At 44.9% G+C, this 22,509-nt stretch overlaps 1 protein-coding gene across 1 annotated transcript in view; it reads right to left on the reverse strand.

The window, feature by feature from the left end:
• Window positions 1-22,509, reverse strand: part of CAPN13 (calpain 13) — a 51,119-nt gene that overhangs the window by 22,821 nt on the left and 5,789 nt on the right. Inside the window, exons 3-10 of the mRNA XM_074578213.1 lie at window positions 12,864-12,933; window positions 11,881-11,999; window positions 8,025-8,158; window positions 6,065-6,239; window positions 5,101-5,169; window positions 3,342-3,427; window positions 1,851-1,925; window positions 843-1,009 (exon numbers count right to left, since the gene is read on the reverse strand). Coding sequence (XP_074434314.1) covers window positions 843-1,009; window positions 1,851-1,925; window positions 3,342-3,427; window positions 5,101-5,169; window positions 6,065-6,239; window positions 8,025-8,158; window positions 11,881-11,999; window positions 12,864-12,933 — 895 coding nt within the window. The remainder of the gene's footprint in view (window positions 1-842; window positions 1,010-1,850; window positions 1,926-3,341; window positions 3,428-5,100; window positions 5,170-6,064; window positions 6,240-8,024; window positions 8,159-11,880; window positions 12,000-12,863; window positions 12,934-22,509) is intronic.

A 22,509-nucleotide genomic window follows, 5' to 3' on the forward strand; every position in this document is an offset into this window, starting at 1 on the left:
TACTAGAGGGCTGGCGGACAACACAGCTCCAAGGAAAATAGCTTTGCCCACATGCTCTTAGTTCAGGCCCTGCACCTCCTCTCTCATTCCCAGTGCCCATGGTGTGCAGCGGCACAGGCATTGCTTTATTATCACCCCTTGAGACATGGTGATCAAGGTTATGAGGAGGCAGCTGATACCTGCAAGCCAAAACCTGTTTGCTGCTAAGTCAGGGATCAGTGTTGCAGAAAGAAAAGGTCCTTCACTGACCACATGTTACTATCTCAGATTAAAAACACAGAGTCCAAACAGCGATGCAGCTGTAGAAAAGAAGATAAGATAAAAAATTTAAAAAATACTGCTAATAATGGGAGTTCGCAATGCCAGAATAGTTCTTGCACATGCAGTAAAACCAATGGTCTTATCTGCTCAAAGGCCTTTCTACCTTCGAAAACAGAGCTTTGTAGCGCAATTCTTTCATTTCATATCCACTTAATTTCACACTATTTCTCACTCTGTAAAACCAGCCGCGTATTTGCCAGACCAGATTTTCTGATGAGGTCCCCAGTAACACCTACTGCAACTGGCTGAGAGAAGATAGACCAGCACATTTTGATTTAAAGAGTTTAGGGTTTCTACGTCCCCTGTTTTAACTCAGCAGCCAGTGCTGCTGCTTTGTTTCTGCCTCTTTAGGTGCTGTAATGTGATAGGTGCTGTAGGTGATAGGTGCTGTAACGTGAAAGGGCAGGCATTAGCAACTGGCAATCAATATTTCTGCAATTTGGTGCTCAGAGTAAATGTTTCACTGTAAGTACCAATGAAGAAGAGGAGAGCACTGGGTGACTGCAGTGAGTGTTGGTTACCTGAGGAATAGTTGTTCCTGCCTGTGGCAAGGCCTGGACGCCACAGGTTGATGTGCCTGTCCACAGACCACGATGTGCAGTGCTGATCTCCGAAGTCCAGAAAGGTTGGGGTGCTGTTACATACATACAGCCAGGAAAACTGCTCCTGGAAGTTTTTGCAGGACATCCTGCAGAGGAGAAAATCTCATCTTTCAGTTTGGGACACTAGTCAGGTACTCATGTTCACCCCCTGTGTCTTTAAAAGGGGGTTACAGCAAGTGCTGCGGGCTGTAGCTGAGCTGGCTGATACCTTGTAGGAGAGGTCAGCTCTCAATGAATTTGGGCTGCCCTAACTGCATCTACAGCCCCAGGGAAATTACAGGGCATGTTCAGTAGTACCTAAGTAGAGGCCTGCTGTCTACAGCACATCTTTGCCATTGCAACTTGCTTTATCCCACCACAGTGTCCTGCCCTGCGCTCATGCTCTACTCAAGCCTGCAATATCTATCTCAGACCAGCCTGCTGTTCCCCTGCTTTCCTCAGAGCCTTGCAGGGCAAGTGTGTACTTTCTGAATAAGAATAGCTTTTCTAAAGGATGGCTCACACACGGCTAACCTGGATCTGAGAGTAATCAGAGGCAGTGAAAAAACACAAGCACCTGCAGAGCAGTCAAGTCCACAAACTCTATGACCTGCTCAGCGCTCTGTCCTCTCCGAGCACCAGTCCAAGGTTCGAGTTAGGCAGTTTATGAGGAAGGGCAGTGTGACAAAATGACTAGGTCTCAGGGAGCTGTTTTTTTATTTCCCTCACTTTTCATATTTTTCACCAGCTTGTTACTTGATCTTGGCCAGCACCATGTCTCCAGGTCTTGCTTCCTCTGAAACCATGGCGTCAGGACAACCTCCAACTTGCTGTTTGCGCACGGCATTTTGAGTCATCACTAAGAGCACAGAACTGCCTAAATGACTCTTTTTTCATAATGAGCATGAACAGAAAACCTGCTAGAGAGAAGGATCAATAGGGAAATACCAAAATTCTCCATCATCCTTGTTTCTGAGGTAGGCTTCTCTGTATTGAGGCTCAACATGGTCCCACTGAGGAGAGCTGCAAACAGGAACAAATCAACAAGCAGATGTGAGGCACGATTTTCCATCTCTCTGGCCAGCCCATTCCCCTAACCAGCCCATCAAGTCATGAGGGATCAGGAGGGGTAAGCAAAATGCATTTTGGGAACAGGACTGTGCTCTATACCTTCATAGCCAAGGCCAGCAAGCAGAGCTCTGCACCTTTGCTGTGCCTGAGTCACCCACCCTGGGATGGGGAATCCTGCCTCTTCCCTCCAAGCCCCAGTCACTTGTCCCCATGCTGGAGAGGTTAGCAAGGTACCAAAGCATAGCACTCCGAACTGCTGATATTACATTGATGTGCAGAAGGCACATTAGCCAGTCAAACATGTTGTTTCCAAGCAGCATGTTTATAATTAAGTGATAATTGTACTTTCTGCAGAGTGTAAGATAAATAAACAGAGCATGAATCAATAATTTATTGATTTATGCAGCTTACCTGTGAACGCGCTCTACTGACATTTCAATTACAGTTAAGATTATAGTTCACCCTTCCAAAAAATGGGAGGATGCTGTCTGAGCAGATAGCTAGTATCCCAGCCCTAAACATGTTTGCACCACCTGCCAGCCCATCCAGATGCAACACACTAGCCTGACTTTTCCCAGCAGAGAGGTTATAAGTGCTCCTAGCAACAGGGAGTGGTGGGATGCTATTAAATCACGTAAGAGTGACACCTGAACACCTCTCTAGTCAGGAAAATACTGGTACAATTCCACCAGGAAAACTATCATCTATTTATTTACAAAACACTGTTGCAGTCTTCCTCCATATCATCCCTTTCCTCGGGAAAGAGAAGTTAGCTTATACACACAGAAGCAAAGTGGTCCTTGCATCTCCAAAGGTGCGCACAGGATCCAAAAGATCAGTTCAAGCCATCCAGTGGCACTTTGACTTTGCAATAACCAAAGACCCTTTCTGTCTCTCTGTGTTCAATACTGCATAAAAATACTGCCCAATTCTCATGGACTCCGTTAACTATCCTATTCCCAATTTAGACTCACGGGAGGGGAAGAAGCAGCAGGAAGGTGGATGCGCAATTGCTGCAGGAGAATTCCATAGAAGCAGCCAGCCAGTGTCCGGGGAGATGGCCACAGCTTAATCAAGGTAACAACTCTTCCGTCCATGATTTATATGGAAATAGCCACCAGGAAAAATGTACACATAGACAAAAAAGGGTACCTGAGCTAGGCCTAGTGAGGAGCACGTATAAAACCGATGCTGCATTAGTTTTCCCTGGATTGTATTTCTGTAGGCAGTGGCTTTGCAGGTGGAAAAAAGGCTTATAATGTATTGATTTTAAAATGTCTCCTTCATTATAATGGGTGCAAGGAAGAGGTCCTTTACAATAAGTTTATAAAAGAGTGTCCTTATAAGATTAAAGCTTTAAGACCATACTTATCACTCCAAGGCCCCTTCCATTCCCCGTGGCCCCATGGATTCCAGATCCTGACGATATGCTTCCAGCCATTCTTGTAGCGTATCTGTAAAGAGGAAAGAGAAATAAACTCAGTCACAGCTTTTCACGATTGTGATATTCATTAAAGAGATGGGTAATAAAACCATTCACCTTCTACACCTTGGAGACCTGGTTTAACTTCTAATTTAATTCGACTGCAGCTAAAAGTCAGTGCCTTCTGCTACACTGTAAAGGAATGACATGTTGGAGAAAACTGCGCCCGTTTTCATTTCCCAAGGGCAGTGAATAGCTGACAAAGAAGGAAGCAGCAGCATTCCTGCCACACCGCATGACTTCAACAGCCTTGGGAAAGTCCAGTGCCTAATCCTGCACATCTGATGCTGTGAGTCAGCAAAGGCAGAAGCTTTGAGGAAGGAGGTCACTAAACTGCCTGGAGCGAATGGCGACAGTCAGCATGGAAAGGTGATGAAAAACAGAATCTGTGGCTCTATATCTACAGTATTGTGGTTTCCATCAGCTGGAATTTCTCATGCTTTTCTCCTCTTGCAGTCACTGGTTTAAGCCAGAAGCAACTCACTTCCACCATTTTGGTTTCGCTGGCGAAAGTGGAAAGGAGAAGCAAACCTTCTGTTTCTGGCTCTCCTTATGCACGCAGGCAGTGTTGGAAACAAATGCCATGGCAGTCTCTTCCCAGGCAAAGACCCAGCCCCCGGCCAGCCTCAAATAATTTCCCCACAGGACAACCCACCCGGATGCCTTGGCACTCCTGTAAGGTAGGGCAAAGACTGTTTCTCCTCTCTGCACACATCATGAGCAGCAGGAAGCTGAAACAACCTGCTTCCTCTTGGCTACAAGCAAGCATCCTCCAAGAAGCAGCACACTAATATGATGATGGCACCAAGCATGCCATGGCGTGAGGTGCTATGAGCCAAAGCCAGGCCCACACACAAAACCATTAAAGAGAAGGGGAGAAGGAAGAAAATAGCTTAGGGAAAACAACATCCCCTTTCCAAAGTGCTTTAAGTTCCTAGATTAAAATGTGTTGTAGCTATCTTGCTTGATAGCATAATCATTGTTTGGTTTCCTTCTTGGCCTTGCTCACTGTTAACCCTCCCTGTGTGCACTAGGGCTTACTGCGGTAAGCCATGTTCTGACTTCTGGTTGTAAAAAATCCTTCATTTCTTTTGATGTGTGATAAATTGGTCCTGTTTTCAGACCAGAAATATTAATATCTAGGCAGGAGAAGTTCTGCATGAGCAGGAACAGCTTTAAAAGATGGAGAAATGCTGTTCTTGAACCAATGAGTTATTTACTTTTCATACAGCGATTTTTGGCAGCTTATGATTGAGCTGAACAAATGTAGACTTGCATGATATGACAAATCCCAGAATTTCAGCCGGTGCTTCTATTCCCATTTGAAACAGAAAAGTGAATTTTTTAAAATTCAGCATGGCATGAAAATCTCCAGAAATTCTGTATTTGCTGTTGAAGTGTCTCAAAACAAAAGTGAATTTAAGTTGCATTTTTTCCATTAGAAAAAATTATAGGATTCACATATCCTCCCTCTTCCAATTCCACCAGAATCCTTTCATCTCCTGGAATTTGAACTACATGCTTTCAACAAACCCTCCTAAGTGTGAAGCTAATTAAAATTACTCTGAATGGAACAGCAATATGACTGCCCTGTAGTGGATCACCAGTTCGAGATCAACAGGTAGAACGAGTCCTTGATCTTACCTTCACAGCTCCTGTGACAGTGTAGGCATGACCCTGCACAATCCCATTCCTCAGCTCTATGTTCCTCAGCTGCAGAAGGGAGAAAGCACAGCTTTTAGCTGTCTGCCACACTGCAACGGCATGGCCATCAACTTCGAGAACTATCATTTGGAATGGCAGAAAAAGAGACTTGGTTTTGACTACGGCAGTATCTCAGATACAGTGGCTCCAGAGCAACGTGATTGTTGTTCCCATCGCAGCCACAAGCAGTCTAGTAAATTTAACAAAACTACAGGTCTTCACATATTTTGCAAGTTCTTCACTGGTCCAGTGCTACTGCAACTGCAGAATGACCTGGACTGGGTCACTGGGAGGATTACAGCCCCAGGATTTCCCTGCCACCCACAGCCCAGCCTCAGCTGTCTGAGCTGAGGGACTAAGGCTGTTTGCAACAGCTGAGCTTTGTGTTCTGATGAACCAGGTACCACAGGAGCAATACCGCAGACTTTGCTGTCTTCCCTTACATGCTGTAAGGGAAGCCTCGGCACCTTTTTAGCAAGACACTGGCTGAGCATCACAAAGCCTTTTGCAATTTACCAGCATTAATATTGGTAGCCTGCAAATCAAAATGCGATAGCATCTTCTCACAGAAGAGAGGTGCATTTTGGCCTTGCTAGAATTGATCACAAAATTATGAGGCCAAAATCAGCCCTGCTGCAAGAAGATACCACTATCACAGTGGAATTATCCAGGAGAGCAGCCACAGACCCCTCTCTGACAGATCAATCCACCTACGTCTACCGAAAAGGCTTTAAATTACTTACTACATAACCTTATCTACTTTCTGCTGCCAAGATCTCTCCAGGCATCCATAAGCTGTAACTATTACAGGGAATTACTATGGACTTTCTTTTTCACTCAAAAGAGTGACCTTTATGCAGACATCGTAAACCAGGAAAGGCATGCTCCTGGCCCTGTGACTCACATGGCCTGAGGTGCTACACCCCATCAGACACTGAGATTTGGCAGCTGCTTTCAGTATTTCTTCCAGATCAGAAGGGGGATCCTTCAATGAAAACTGCACTTGGACTCCACCTGTGAGGTCTACTAAAGCATCAGAAAGGTAGCCTCCATGCAAGTTCTGGTAGGAGCCCCGTAACCTGGGAAGGAAAAAAAGAGAGTTAATCAGTCCTTACACTGTGCTTTAATAAACAACGTACAGTGATTGTTTCCAAAAATGGACATGTGCATTGAGGCAGTGAGCATGGGGTGTGTAAACACTGGGGCCAGGTAATAAAAGGAAACGCGATTGAAATACATCGTCAGACACAACACATCCTGTGGAATGAATGAGGCAAAAAGGGACTTTTTCCTATGTATTCACTCCCATCTGAGGCAGCTGTGTAGAGTTATTTACAGACAGTGGAAAAATAAGGCATATCTCAGACATTTGAGGGAGATGAGCTGCATCTCATCTTGAAGTATCCAGTTTTCTTCTGAACAGGAAGGGAGCCAAGGGTGACTAGTTCAAATGGATGTTTCAGCTCGAATGGAGCTGAACTGTTAGTTTCTACATCATACTTTGTCACGACTCTACACTAAAACCGCCCAGTTTCCCTTTTGCACCTGAGAAATAGGAAGAAGACAGAGGTGAAGGCATTTGCCCGTGCTCCCAAGGCAAGACAGAAACAAGTTTTCAGCACTGTTCCAAATTCACTGTGCTAGAGTGCAATAATAGGATAATAATTTAATATTGCCAACACAGTCCTTGTTGTTTTTATCGTGTGCTTTTTATTGAGACAGCAAATAAGCTGGAACATGCCGTACTTAGAGCAGGTAGAGCATGCTGTTAAACCCCACCATACACACTGTATTTAATGAATGTAATCAAATGAAGTCTGCGGCTAATTGTATTTTGAAAGGTTGTCCTTGTCCTACACTGATGAAAAGAATTTGTCATGGGCATTGGGGAAAAACTTCTCAAATGGGAATCTCATAAACAGCATCGCTTGCAACTTTAATTTAATAGAGGTTTGGTTTGCTTTGTAATTAAAATCTTATGCAGCAAATTGATGCCGAATCCTGAGTCAACTTTTCTAAGGTATCTGAGGGCAGAATGCATCCTGTTCCCGAGTCACTCAGATGCTGCTTTAACATTTGCTTAGTCTTGATCAAATCTGCCAAAATAATTAGCACTTTTCTTCAGCCCCTCTTTACTGCATGGCAGACGTTACACCGACTTGATGTAGGGTGTGTGTAGCAAATTCCAACCCTTCATACCACCCCTAGCACAGGAACTTCTCTTCAGTACATTTAATAACGGGCAGCATGACATGCTAAGGGAACACATTCTGATCCCTTCACTCCTCAGAGGATTTATAAAAATTATTATTTCTTTATTAATCATTATTAACCCTGCAGTACTCTGGGGAGCCAAGAGTCAGAGCTCTCTGCGTGAAGTGAAGTGAGAGCTGACCAGAGACTCACAGGAGTGCATGTGTTGTGCCTGGGCATGTTCTTCAGTCGTGTTTCCTCTCATTGCCTGTTCCAAATATCTGCACGATCTCTGATTAGTGACAGTAATTAGTAAACAGAGATAATCCCCGCTTAGAGTCTGCAGTTCTAAACAGAGGAAAATATGTAAAGGAAAACAGAGGCAAAGAAGCTTGCTTAAAGTAGATGCCCAGCCCCTTTTGTGTCACCAGCAATTCCTCTGTTCATTTTACTTCTCAGGCATTAACACCCCAGAGTTTGATGGGGTACATTTACGTCTTCAGCCCAAGATCAGCATCTCCAGGTTATACTGGGGCTGTGTTTGCATGCACCCACAGTTCCTTATATAAGCACAACATACACAGCTGTTACCGTGAACTGTGTCTTTTCTATAAAACATAAGGTGAAACCACCTTCAGCACTGGGTGGAAGAATAGACCAGGTATATTTACTTGGCATATGCTTTTTCCAGCAAGGATGGCCAGAATTCATTTGATATTCGAGGGTGTACAGACAGGTATCTTCCATTTAGGAATGGCAGCCGGTCATCTATCACTACATCCACCCAGTCTCCATATTGCCAGAACTGTAAAGGAGAAAAAAAAAAAAGGGGAAAAAAAAGAAAGAGAAAAGAATGAGCCTCTTTTAAGAGCTAATATTCATGCCAAGCAACGGCCTCCTGAAATAGCACAGGAACTAATCTAAAGCATGGATATGTGCAAGTTCTCTCCTGAACTGCTTCAGGCTAATGGTCTACATTGTTACACAAGCTACCAAGCGGCTTGATTTCCCAGTGTCAGGGGAAGTCATTTGGGAATATAAACAGTCCTGTAATCAGTGGGAGGAAAGATTCAACATGGGAAATATGCTAACGTTATTGGGCGATAGCAAGCATCCAAGAGGATAAAGAGCAATCACTCAGATGGTTCATTGAGCCTTACTCCTCAGCTGCACTTAGATTTTCCCTGGCAGCACACCTCTTGGCCAGAGAGCCTCTGTCAAGATCCAGTCTCTAGATTTTCTTTTCTCTGTGTTTCAATTAAGACTCTGACGTGCTGTCATGGAGAGGGACAGTGTAGTGACTAAAGACTGTTTTTGAGGTGTTATCCATCTCCTTGATAGATGAGGGGGACGCAGGCGGTCTCTCCAGCATGTGGACAGAGCAGGTGTTTCTCCAGCTGATCCAGCTGATGAAAGCTTTCAAGGGAGAAGACAGGGAAAGAGATCTGTGGGGATGAACTAAAGGAGCCGTTTCCAGAGTCATTAGCAGATTAATGTAGCTTAGCATGATTTGCAATCATAAGAGGCCAAGCTCTTATTTGCAGTAACGCTAAGGACTCCAGTGGAAGTATGCCAGCAATAGATTTAGTCTAGCATGATTTTATTTCAACGGCTTTCGTCAATGAAAAACCCCAAAATGAGCTGTTCTGTTAGAAATGCACAAGACCAGATCTGCCCAGCAGCAAAAAAGCTTACAGTCTGCTAAGCCAAAAGCAGGTTTGATCCTTCTTACGCTCTGCCTCACCCCAGCCTCTCACTTCCTACATTGGTGGCAGCAAGAGGTGGCAGGGTTGGACTCTCTGAACTGAGGTCCAGAAGTGGTTTGAGCTCTCTGCTTGACTTTGGCAGGACGGGGTTGGAGGAAAGGCTTGCCACTGGCCGTCCTCTTCCCAAAAGAGAGCAGCCAGTGGCAGTCCAAAAGGAGCTGTCCTTTCGGTCACCTGATGTGCCCTCCTGTCACCGGTCAACAGCTGGTTGCATGCAGGTCCGCATGGAGAACAGGTGCATCACATGCAAACACAAGAGGTAAACAAGGAGAACAATATGGAACTGGCTGTGAGGATTAATGCAGTCCAAACCCACTGAGTGGCATTTTTCCAAAAGCCAACTTCCTTGGCCATCTTTGGTAGGGAGCTCAAGCTTGGAAGCCTTCTGAATGCAGCACTGTATTTTTCTTCAGCTGGATAAAGAGAGCTGCTTTGTCCTGACTGCTGCAGACTTTCAGGTTGTCCTCTCACCAGATTTCACTAGGACAGGAAAAGCCACAATGGGAACGAGAAACCTCGTGGAAAGTCCTAGGATGCTCTGGGAGTGCAAGAGTCCTATGGGAGAAGACATTCTCCCTCACAGGCCTTCAGAGAGGGCCGATATCTTCACATTTTTGTAGGAGTGTCTGGCTGCATGAAATTTCTTGATTTACTCAGGATTTAAAGTACTGCAGCTGGGAATGTGACAGTAAGTGAAACAAAGGATCCCTATTTAGGCAGGCTGCAAAGAGGAATGTTCTTCGCCTCCATATTTGTGGTGAGCCTTTTAAATCAGGACTTTAGTTTCCTGTAAAGAAATGGGCAGTTGCAAGATGACAAGAACATACTAGGGTGCTGCTGATAAGAAGGGGAATACTATCTTGTTATTTTGCCTCCCTTTTTCCCTCCCTTGATGGGCATCTTGGAGAAATCCAGTTCCAGAAGTGAGCAAGGGGAAAACCCCATGCCTTTCAACTTCTGTCTTTTGCATGGTGTTAGAAGGTACCTTTTAGATGTGTCCTAAAACTGAGGTCTTGACCACTTACGGCCTTTAAAGATTTCATCAGTTTCTTCCTGAGAGCAGGGACATTAACGCTCAGGGCAGATCCCACCTGTTTTGAGTTGGTGCGTTGTGTCATAAACCCCTGTAGTCCCTGCAGAATATTTCTGTTTTTTTTTTTCCCAGGCTGAGCTGCTGCTGCTCACTGTCACAATGCATGGCACACGCTGCCTCAGAGGCATCAGAGTTTCTGTTGCGGAGAAAGTGATTCCTATACAAACACAGGACTAACTTAATGCCTGGTGAAAAAATGCCATGCTAATTATGCCCTAGACAAAAATGTCACCCATCTTAACTACAGCTGAGTAAGTGCTTAACACCCTTAACTCTTGCAGCCAAACAGCCAGTGTTGTGTAGGAAGACTGGAGCAACACTTCGTATTCATGAGAGGCAATATGCTCCAGATCCAAAAGGGTGAAAAAAGTTACAAGCTAAAATTTTTATATTAGCATACGATATGCCTTGTTTGCAGTTCTTCACTGAACTGTGGACTGGTGGCTTAGCCTGTGGATGGCAGTAAAATATCTTTGATGGAATAATTGAAAGGCATTGCCGAGAAGCATTTCCATTCAGAGTAGCTTTCTCAGGGGTTTATTGCTCAAGGAAAGCCAGAAGCAGTTGCATTGATTTGCAGATGAGATGACAGGGAAAACATTTTCAAATACTGTAAGGTATTTATACTGCTTAAGATTTAAGGATTGCTCCTAACTAATCTGTTCAAAGCTCTCATGAAAGACAATCTATCTTGCATCCTTTTAATGTGTTTTAAGTGGACTGGTGTCCCTTCAGCTGGTTTATCTCATACGGTGCACCTCTGCATGCTGGAAATGGGCCAAGGCAGAAACATCTGGTATTCCGAGGAGCAAAGGAACAGAGCAAAATTTAGAATGCCTGAGAGATAATCCTCCTGGTGCTGCTCCACAAGAGCTCCAGAGGGTCAAAGAAGTCTCACTGCCAGAGCCCTTTGCTTGGTACTGAACTGCATATAACAAAACAGATTTGTGAAAAAAGGGGGATGATAAATGGCCAAGTATATACTGATTCTCTCTACATCCACTTTAGCTTCTGGAGTTTAATGGTACTGCAAGTGCTTCTAATCCCACAAGATATTTCGTTGACTCAGACACAAGAAAGGAAGGCCTGCCAGTTACTATCCCAGTCACCCTCCTGGGAGATTCAAAGAATTTCAAGAGTTGGTAGAAAGTGAGATTTACTAAAAAGCCTTGCTCCTCTCTCCGAAACAAATCTCTTTTCAAAATATCAAAAGCCTGTTCCTCTGATCTGCCTCCAAGGATTTGTAATTTCAAGCCATTTCCATGAGCTAAAAAGGCAAGGTGAAGTATATGGGGAAACAGAAAATAAGTCCAAATAGATAAAGAACACAGGTGTGCTGGCAGTCATAACAAACTGTCCAAATCAAAGCAGACACCAGAATACCATCTAAAACATATATGTGCACAAATCTATCTGAACAGCTGGTATCTATACCTCTGGAGTCACAAATTTCAGAAAAGGGCTTCAAATTCCCTAAAGTGTGATCGTACCACCTGGAGTACAAGGAATCATTAGAAAATTTGGGATTTTCTGCAAAATTCTGAACTGTGAGTCAGCACTGAAAAATTAAAGCATTCAAGGATGTCAACATTTGGGATTGCAGTTTGGACACCTTTATAATCCGACCAGCCAAGCCCGAGTAGTACCAATACATCAGGGAATACATACCCGGAAATGAAAAATCCCAGCATAATTGTCCTGGAATCCTTGATCCTTTGGTAAAACATTTTCCAAAAATTGCTTCTGCAGTGTCAGGGAGCCCAGAGCAGCCAGCATCCAGCAGTCACCTCAAGGGAGGGAAGAATGCAATGCATTCACTCAGTTACTCACTGTTGTGGACCGTAACTAACTCTTTGGGACAGTGGACTTCCACATCTAAGAGCCATATTTTTAAAAGAAACCAATGTTCTACTGTCTCCCTTTCCTCCCCCCAGAATGCTGAACCACTACCCAGTTTTCACCAGCAATGTCCTTTGGGCACCCTGATGGCACCCAGCCATCCTTTTCTACTTTCACGCTTCTCCCATCTTTTGTGGTCATGTTGAGACTTGGAGTCTAGAACGCTGTTAGGAAATCTTCGTACCTCTCAGTGTGGTGAGAAATAAGAAGACGTTTCCTTCTATATGGGAGCAGAGCTGTTCCCAAAGACAAATATGGTTATGGGCCCGCAGAAAAAGATGGAACCAATACAGGGTGCAGACACATGTCTGGGTAAGCATCAGAGATGGACAGAAATATCCACAGGAAAGAAAACACTGACAGTCAGATGAAGACATTAGGATAAAAAGAAAATCCAGTCCTACACATGTTGAACCTGTGCCTACTTACCCCAGAACTGTGTTTGACCCCTGTACTTGAAGCATCTGCCTCATCTCAGTTGGATCTCCCTTTCTATGCTGGTCCTTATACACATGAAGGGCAGGTGCCATATATAAGTAACAAGGATTAAAGCTGCTGCATTTGGGAACCTTGTAAAATATCTTCAATAAATTGCATGTGGACTTGCATGAGTCTGGATTGATCAACACTAATTGTAGGTCTACTGCAGCTACCATGGTCCATGTCTTCCCACCGAGCACTCAGAACATAGCAAAGCAATCACAGGTTATCGCTTTGTGCCAATCTTTTCCAAAACAGGAATATGACCTTACCTATTTCTCCTTGCATGATATCAAATCTGCTCACTCCATCTATGATCAAAAAAGGATTTCTCTGAAGTTCCTGGAGGAAAGAAAATGCAAAGAGCAGTGTGAATACTCAGCCTTTGCCGGCAGTGTGTTTCTGCCCCTTGAAGACCCTTGCTTGCCTACCTTTTCCACAGCTGAAAACTATTTCTTTTGAGCCCTGATGTTTTGTTGTCTGCCACCAACAAAACCAGAGGAGATACTCAGGCATCTCTTCTTTAGTCTGCTCAGCTGTTCCTAGGGATGGGGACTTGTGGCTGGGTGCTCACTGAGTTTTCATTCGGGTTTCTCTAATGCTACCAATACCTTTCAGAGAGGGCTCTGAGCCTGGCTGCAAAATCACGCAGTTTCCTGTGGGACAGTAGGGCAGAGACACAGAGGTTTCAAGTAAAGTGGAGCAGGGTCTGTACTTCAGCTCAGCACTGGGTCTGGGAATGTTTTACTCTCTGAGCCTTTTGTGTTTCCATGCAGGACTAATACAGATCAGCCTGGGCTGCTTTTCATCACTCTGGTGATGAAGCTATAGAAAGAGAGCGTAATATCTGGCTGCAAAATCCCATAGGCCTGGCTGACTTATTTTTAATTCAGGGAGATTTTCCTTGCATTCCTTGAGAGCCTTGCTTGGGCAGTGAAGGAGGAAACACTTCAGAGCTTGGTCTTGCACACAGAAATGTGAACCATTCTCCCACCTGCATCTGCTATTTGTCTGGGATATCTGAGTGCTCAGGTGGGAATGGCCCAAGCATCCCCTGTGAGTAAGCCTGGAGCACCCCAACTGGATAAGGCTCTGTTTCGAAAAAGCAATCAGCCTTAAATAGAAAAGTAATCACATACCTAAGAAAATGAAGAGATAAAAGGGAGAAAAAACATCTGAGTAAGAAAAATAATACAGCCGCTCTTCCTTAAGCGGGCCTTGGCATTTCTTCTCCCCAATTGATTTGACATGCTGCACAAAATGAGACCAGCGCACAACGTGACTCGTACGGTTGTGTGAGCTCAGCATTAGCAAATGCTGTCAGTTTTCTGAAATGGCTTCACGGTGATCAAACCCCTCTAAGACATTTCCCTGTCAGGAGAAGATGCAATGCAACATTGCTGCTCCAGGCTGGCAGGCAGATCATACTCCCACAGCACTGCTGACAACCAGGGAAAGCAGCCTGGGCAGGCATCTTCCTTGACAGATGTTTTCACGTAGCCATCCACACCTATCTCAGGACTTTGGGGATTTGCAATAGATTTACCCATAGCATGGGGGTAATGGGAGTAGGCCTAAGAAGTGGTGGTCACCACCAGCAGTGGTTGGTTATTGTACAGGAAAGCAGCAGCGCTCAGCCCTTCTCCCTTTCCCTCTACATCTGCCCCAGCTTTATTGTCTCCCTGCCTCTATTTCCCTGACAGCATTTTGCCTCTCTCACCTGGGTGAATTCAAAACCTCCCACAAGCAGGAAAGAATAACTTGCGTGATGAGGGTCTGAACTTAGCCTGTGCCTTTGTGCCTGTCTGACTTGCCAGAAAACCAACAGTATAAAGGAATGGGTGTTTTTATTCCCCCATCATTGCTGAGGCTGTTGAAGTCTTAGTTGTCCCAGGCAGGGTGGCTGGTCTCTGATGGATGTGCTACAGTGCATAGCTGCCATGCAGGTAACCACCATATAGAAACACGAACCTGAAACTAACGGGAAGGCAGCTGCATCTCTTCTGGGATTCCTGAGGAAAGGGCTGATGCTCTGCTCTGTGCTGGGATGATAAAGTGCACCTCTCAAGTGCACTGTGGATCCTGCTAGCCTGTTATGAAGACCAGCTGAAAAGTCAGTCCAGTAGATGCCTCAGCAGATACCCTATCACCCACCAAGATGTTCGACTTCCCAGTAAGCAAACGTGGATGAGTTGAGTCATTAAGCAGGTTCCTTGCTGAAAGAAACCAGAAATTTTGGCTAAAACCAGAAACAGGCATGATCTGAAGTCAGCCCCAGACAATGTGCCTTGACTGTGTATACAGACGATTTTGTGGCTATCAGAGAGAAGAAGAGCTGAGGTCAAAAACTGTCACTGTAATCCCCACCCACAACACACTAAGCTCTGCTTCCAGTGGGGCATTCTCCCCACAGACTTAGGGGGACATAACTGGAAAGCAACACAGAGCATGTGACTAGCCATGGAAAAGGGGCTGCTCAGCAGCTGTCCCTCTACAGAAACTGCACGGCAAATGCAAGGTGAATTCCCACCAAGCTGACACCAGTGCCACTGGCTGAAAAGGCAGCAGTCCTCCTTGCTGTGTGCACTGTGGTCAGAAACGGTGCGGCAGGTTTTAATAAGAGGTTTGTGCTTCTGAGTGTAGCTATGTCTCTGCAGGCTTGAGAAAAAGAGGCAGCACGGGCACACTTCAAAAGGACGTGCTGCACAGAGCACAGGCTCTTTGCAGAGCATTGGGTGTGAGACAAGGAAGGACAGGGGAGAAGGAGAAGCTGAAGCAAAGGGGGCAGCGGTGGGGAATTGCAAGACCAGATACTCAGAAAAGCTCTGGAAAAGCACAACCCCTGAAGACAGTGGTGGAGTGGCTGCTCCCCTGACGGGATGCTGTGTGGAGTCTGAACTAAGCACAGAGGTTTTCTGAAAGAGCTTACAGAGGACGTAATTGTGACGGGTGCAGTGCTTTGGAAATCTGGGCCTTCTTAACCAGAAGGAAAGGAATTCTCCAATTAGCTCCTCTTCCTTCAAAGGCAAGAATACAGCAGTTATAAAACACCAGAAACTATCACCTATTATTACAAAACACAGCTAAGCACATCATTACCACTACACAAATGTGCAAGTCTCACTATTCACTAGTGCTCAAATTGCGTGACAAATTGAGAAACCACAGATTTAACTGTAAGTCTGTCCAGAAGTAGTGTCCTGTTTCACTGAGAAATTATGATGATGCTTCGTGGCGTTTTCCCTGAGACTTTTCAGTTTTAGACAGAGGGGGAAAAAGGAGGGAGCTTGAGGAGGCACGTGGTCTCTTGTCAGAGTATCTATAAGTCCAGCAGTGAAGGCAACCATATGGGCTGCAAGTCAAGCACTCTGCCTGAATTCATGCCCCCGGGACAAAGCTATCATCACTCGCTTCCCCTGGCCCACTGAAGACTTCATTATATATTCAAAATAAAAGAGAAGTTAAAGTTCAAACCAGTTCATCCTCTAAAGAATGGTCTTACCACAGAAGTACTGCTTAACCAAAGGGCAAGATGGAGAATTAACTGAAAGGCAGAAGGACAGCACCCTGTACCTGCATTTGTCTCTAAATTTCTTTTTATAATTGCTTGAAATATTTAAGGAAGAACAAGGCCCCAGAAGAAGCTGGAGATCAGTACTGTAGTTGTAGGCCACATGCAGACATGCAAAGGAAACAGTCAGGAGGAAAGGAAAAAGGAAAAAGAAACTTTTGCAGAAAACTGGAAGCCTGAGATGGGATTTCATAGGTAGCGTAAGCCAGTCTGACTGCAGGCTGCTGCTCAGTATGGTGGTGTGGCCATGGCCACTTTCCCACAGATAGCCCCACTGGCCCAGCATGATCCTGCATGCAGGCACAAGGCCACTGAGGGTTAAAGATGCAGGAGATGACTCTGCAGAGCTGCCTCCTGATTCTCCTGATTATTTCACCATAACCCTACAGTGAAATCCCAGCCCCACTTCTCTTCCTGCCACAGCACCACCTCTTTCCCTTCGGCTGCACTTGCGTTGCTCCCCCCTGCTCCAGCTCCACCTTCCTGAGGCGTCCTGCCATCCTGAGCCACGGTGTTGCCTGTTCAACACACACCAATTAAGAAAGAAAAAAAAGGCTGCTATTGATCGAAAGCCAAACTCTGTTCTCAGCTGGGCAAATCTTAATTCAGCATCACTGCTGTGCCTGCAATAGCGTTGCTCTGGATTAGGAAGCAAACGCGATATTGCAATTCCCTGGGCTGAGGGCAGTGTGCGGACGAGGGGTCAGGCACACCACTCTCATACATCCCATAACCACAGGAAACCTCCGCAGAATAGCCAACACAGAAATAAGGCAGTTGGAGTAACGAGGGAGGGCAGGACTGAGGGGGTCATGCCGAAGGTCTGCCTGTTGCAATGACTCGTCTCGGACAGCTTGGAGAGAGAGAGGATAACCCAGCAAACTGAAACTAATGCTCCCCCCACATGCATCCTCCCACTCTCCACTTGCGGGCTAAAGGACTTCCCAGGCTGCAGGCTCTATCCACAGTTTCATGTTCGTTAGACCTCGAGGGAATCTGGAATCCGTTTCCTTGAATCCAATTTTTTTTTTTTTAATCCCTCATTTTCTGCTTTTCTTTGTCATTCTTTTGGTTTGGAAAAAACAGGCTAATCTCAAGGGGTTTGCTTGCATCACCAGAACTCAATTCCCTGCTTTACAGCAGAATAGCTCAATTCCTAATTGCCTGTTTTCAATACAAATACTTCAATTGCTTAAAGAACCCTGCTCTGCTCCGGCTCTCTCTCACAATGGAGGAATGAGTTGCTCAGATCCGCACAGGTGGGGAGCCCACAAATGTGAGAGCAAAGCCCTGTGGGAGGACGGACTGGTGTCCAACAACCAGCAGAAACAGAAACCAGCTCAGATTTTACCTGCAACTCATTTCTTTGTGTGGCTCAGTGCTAAAAAACAATGACAGTTGCAAACAAAGGAGGTAAATACAAAGGAGGTAAACAAGGGAGGGACCCCCGACTACCCTGAGCCTTTGAGAGGCAGTTTCTTTGAGGTCTTGAAACCTCCCACTTGGACCATACAGTACAAGCTGAAGTTTTCAAAGAGGCACAAGTGTTACCAACTATTTCCCCGTGGCCACCACAGCCATATAATCCCGCTAGCTGACTCCCCACAGCCCGACAAACAGGGAAGCAGACCATCATGGGAGCGCCGCCTTCTCCTCAACCCAGGACGTGTGCGTTCTCCGCTCAACCACCAGCCCTTTCCAAAAGCAACAGAGCCCTGAGATACTATGCAAATAAACCCTCCTCATCTAAAGCCTGTGCTGAAAGACAGATGTAATAAATGGTGACGCACTGCAGCTTCCTCGGCCCAGAGATGAACTCGAGGTCAGATGCAATCAGCTGAGTAGGCAAGGGCTGAGACAATGGCAGCCTGGAGATGCTGCTCCCGTTCAATTACACTGATTGCACGCGCACGCTCAAAAATAAGGTGAATTGATTTTGATTTTCGTCAAGGAGAAATACTGAATAGGATCCAAGGGCCTTGTGGCCCCTGGGAAATACTGAAGCTGTGAACTCCGCCACGAACAGCTGGCAAGCGGCTTTGACTCATGCCAGAGAACAGCCCCGCGGTGACAGACCTGCAGGTAGCACAGGACAGCACTATCCCTCATTGCCACACATTTCACGTAACTTGCTTTATTAAAGCAGCTCGTGTGACAATCCACATTTCTTCCTTTTTTTTTTTTTTTTTTTTTAATTTGATAGGTTTTTCTTCATTTTTCCCCTGTGCTATTAGAGTTAAGTTTTTAGGTTAACTTCAAACTATTGTCTGGTTTCTTGCCTCAATAAAATCTGCCTTTTTCTCCACTCCAACTACAGACAAGCCAAGGCTGGTGCAGTAGCAACTCCAGCTCGGCTTGTCTGTCTGGAAAGATGCTAACTTCAACATGATTTTTTTAAAGGGTACATTTTGGCTTAGTTGGTTCCTGAGTTCAAAATTCCTTAACATTGATGTTAATTCCTGGAAATTTCTGGAAATCAAATAAAATGTCAATAAACAAGTAATCACCAGAAGCAGTGCAGAATCATGGTAGGCACTCTGTTGCCGAAAGAAGGTTACATTTGCTTCCAGAAGGGACAGAGGAAGAGAGGAAAAAATGTGAGCAAGCCCTTTTGCAAAATTACTGAATCAAACGATGAATCCCTTTTCCCAGCAAACATGCATTGACTCAAACTGTGTAATTTTCACTAATGCTTTTCAGATGCTAAGTGCAGTAGCACGGTTCCCTGAGTCTCTGTTAGGGGAACAAGTTATTCCCCTTTATCAAGTTTACATTCAAGCAGCCTCTTTCTGTGGCTTCTGTTCAAGGACTTCTTTTAGACCATACTCTTCCCTTCCCCTGACAGCAGACATAGGACGCAAATACCCAGGAGTCCATGCCCTGATGCTATGAACAGACTGCGAGGATGCAGAGGAAACCCATGTTGGCTATTTCAGACAGTCCTGTCACCGTGGACCCTCCTACAAGTAACACCGGAGGCACTCAGGGATTTCTCTCATGCTGACCCTCAGACCTCCATTAGCCACCTTGGAGCTTTTCCCTCTCTTCTGGTTGCTCCACACACGTCACAGCCCATGTTAAACAGGGGACGGACTCTCCTACAACAGCTCTTGCTCAGCAATCCCTCGCTCCATAAGGTAGCACTATGGTCCCCCAAGAGATGAAGGGTGGGCAGCTATAGGAGCAGTAGTCTGTGACCTCGAAGACATTCAGGAAAGTCTTCAGCAACTTCACCCTGTGTCCATTTTAGCCTTTTTTAAAGCATAAGTGCTGAAGATCAGGGACTATCAACATTTTTAACAGGCACCATATCAAGTACAAGGGTGGGCTATCCCTGGTGCAGGGCCAAGGCTCTGCTGCATATGTGGTAATCTCTCTCCCCTCACACATACCATGTTTGAAAGTATAACCAAGGTTACTAAAAGTAAGTTTCTTTTTACATGTGTATAGTATTATGCATTATGATCAGAACAGAGTGAAATCTTTAGCTTAAACATTAATTGATTAAAAATGTGTATTTGACAGCAGCAAATCATTTCATGACTTCCTCTGTTCCACTCAATTGCTTGTGTGAAGGGAAAGCACCAAACAATGGAAAAATTTGTTCTGAAAGTTTTTTTAAAGGAGCAATTCGGTTTTAAAAATCTGACATAACTCTTCGAGAAGAATTTCCATTTGACTGATCTTTAGAAAAGCCCAGCTATAGAAAATACTTTGTTCAGTCTAAAATAGAACTTCTCTTCCATTTCTCCAAACTGTGGGTGCAGCGAAAGACAAGTTAATTGCAGAGCTCCTGCTGTATCTGGTACCTCCAGGCCCACCTCCAGTAGTGCTTGAAGTTCCACATGTGAAATCTCTGTTACAAATTGCACCCATTTCAATGGATGTAGACTGAGGGCCTGGGGATGAAAGTACAGCCTGGAGCAGTCCCCATCTGATGGGAAATTGCAACTACTGCACAATTAGGAGAAGTGACATTTCAAATGATGTCTTGGTGTTCCTGATCCACCTTCAGGGGCTCCCACATCAAATCAGCTCACTTTGCAAGTCAAAATAAGTTGTTTCAGACTGTCACCACTGCTGTCTGAAAATCAAGCTGCTTTCTCTCTACTTTATACATTACCCCCAGATATGAAGACTCCAAGCTCTGAACGTAATTGGCAATTCTCTTGACAATGTACAAGGTAAAATAGAAGCAGCATGTTGCTCAACTGCTCAATTGGATCTGGAACAATGACAGCAGTTATAATTGCTATCTACCACTTAAATAACCAGATACTATATGACTCAGAAGATGGAGGCTAAGAGACTAACAGGACCAAGATGCCATTTTTGTCACAGGTACATTTCTAGCCAAATTTTTTTAATGATGTCAGAGGGAGCTAATGGTGGAAGCTGAGAAACATACATACACAGGTTAAATTGCCCATGCTGTCAGCCAGATGCAACTACACTCACCCTCTGGGAGATGCATGCAGGTAGGAAACAGTCTCCCTTTGGGAAATTATAGGTATCTTTTTGCCAAGCAGTTTAGGTAGCTTAAACACCTGAGATCATGTATCCTTACAGTTAGCATTGCAATGGCTTAAGTTCAAAGAGTTTATGAATGTTTCTGCATGGGTGAAAAGTGCCCAACTAAAAAACTTCAGGTTTGGGACACTTTGACTCCTAATACTGCAGCCTTCCCTTTTCTTCCCTGGGGACTAACTACCAGAGGCAACTGGATGCAGTGCTGGCCCTTCAAGACATTTGAAATGCAAATACAATTTTATCTACTTCCTCACCCTTGGCTCCAAACATCTGCAGCTCTTTAAATCAAAAGCAAATACTGCTATTTAGCAACCTCTTCTGCCCCTGCTTCAGTCTGCCAGGAGACGGAGGCCATGCTTTGGCGTCACCGTGACGTAGCATGGGTGTTGTGTTAACACTGGAGAACTTCTGGTTGGGCTCCTCAGGCAGATGGTGCCATTGCCTTTCATCTTGCATCTCATCTAGCAGGACAAAGCCTGGCTGCCAAGGAAACAGCTACAGGTGGAAATTTTGGTCAAACTGAGAAAAAAAATACTAAAGTTCTTCAGCACTGACATCCTTGGTTTCTGTTCTGGATGAGCCAGTTGAGTTGGCAGTCTCAACTTCTGTCCTGTGAGTACATCGTAGAAGAGCAGCTGGAGATGCTGTCTTAATGTCTATAATAGAAGAAAAGGTTTTTCAAGGTTCATGTTGTGAATCCTGGGCCATGAGCGTATGGTTTAATTTTTCACAGGAGAGGTCTGGCAAAGGCAATGACTTTTCATCCTGCTCCTTCCTGAAAAAACTCTGGAAGATTGTTGGAAGTGATTGGTTTCACTCAATTTGGTGGGGTGATGCTGGAAACAGTGTAGTGATTGCAGAAAAAAAAAAAAAAAATCTTCAAAAGGGAAGCGCTGGGAAGAAGAGGACCTCTGCAAATTTTTGAAACTGATTCCATGAAAACTTTTATTCATCAGCCTAATCTTCATGGATTCAGCAAAATGGAAGAGTATTCTCCAACACCTGTCTCACCTGACAAACTTTGAGCACTAGTGGCAACAGGTTCTGCTTTTGACAAAGTATGTCTGTCCCTTCACAAGCAAAATAACTATCCTGCTCAAATATCCTGAGAGATGTTCATCCCACACTGTGATGCCTCAAAATTAGAAGTATTTGGGTTTTAAGTTAGTTTGTATGCTTTTGAAAATCCTACACTTCTCTGATGCTCCCAAATGGCAAAAAAAAAAAACCCAGGGTGGTTAGTACTTAACATTTTATTTCAATTTATTCATCTTTAAAATGCCCCCGAGTCCTTTCTAATATCCATGTTAGTCTTTTGAGAGTCTAATGCTTAGTTATCATATCTTTGTCTTTCTCAGTCTGGAAATGGTGGCAACTAACTCCTCTCCTTTGCATTTTTTAGTTACTCTTATACTATAACCTCTACTTCAAGATAGATTATCCCCACCTGCTATGACCCTGTAAGCAAAATGCTGGTGTAAAAACCACAGCACCAGCTGCATTCTCACTGGACACTGGCTGCCAGAGGAGAAGCCCAGACATTCAGGCAGTGGTAGGAGCTGCTTTGGCAGAGAAGAATGATCCCTTCACAGCAGGTCCACAGAGGACACCCAGACATCTGCACCCAGCACCTCCACACCTACCAAGCCATGCAATAAAGCGTCAACCCAGATTGGAAGTGCCCGTACCTCTGCACATGCAATTTCCCTGAGACTTTCAGGCCCTGCTGCAGCAGTAGGTAGTGAGAAGGTCGAGCCTCAGGCGCCATCTCTATCACCACAACACTGCAGCCATAGCCCTGTTGGGTCCAGGATGCA

This window comes from Larus michahellis, chromosome 3 (genome assembly GCF_964199755.1).
Source record: "Larus michahellis chromosome 3, bLarMic1.1, whole genome shotgun sequence".
Classification (NCBI taxonomy): Eukaryota; Metazoa; Chordata; class Aves; order Charadriiformes; family Laridae; genus Larus; species Larus michahellis.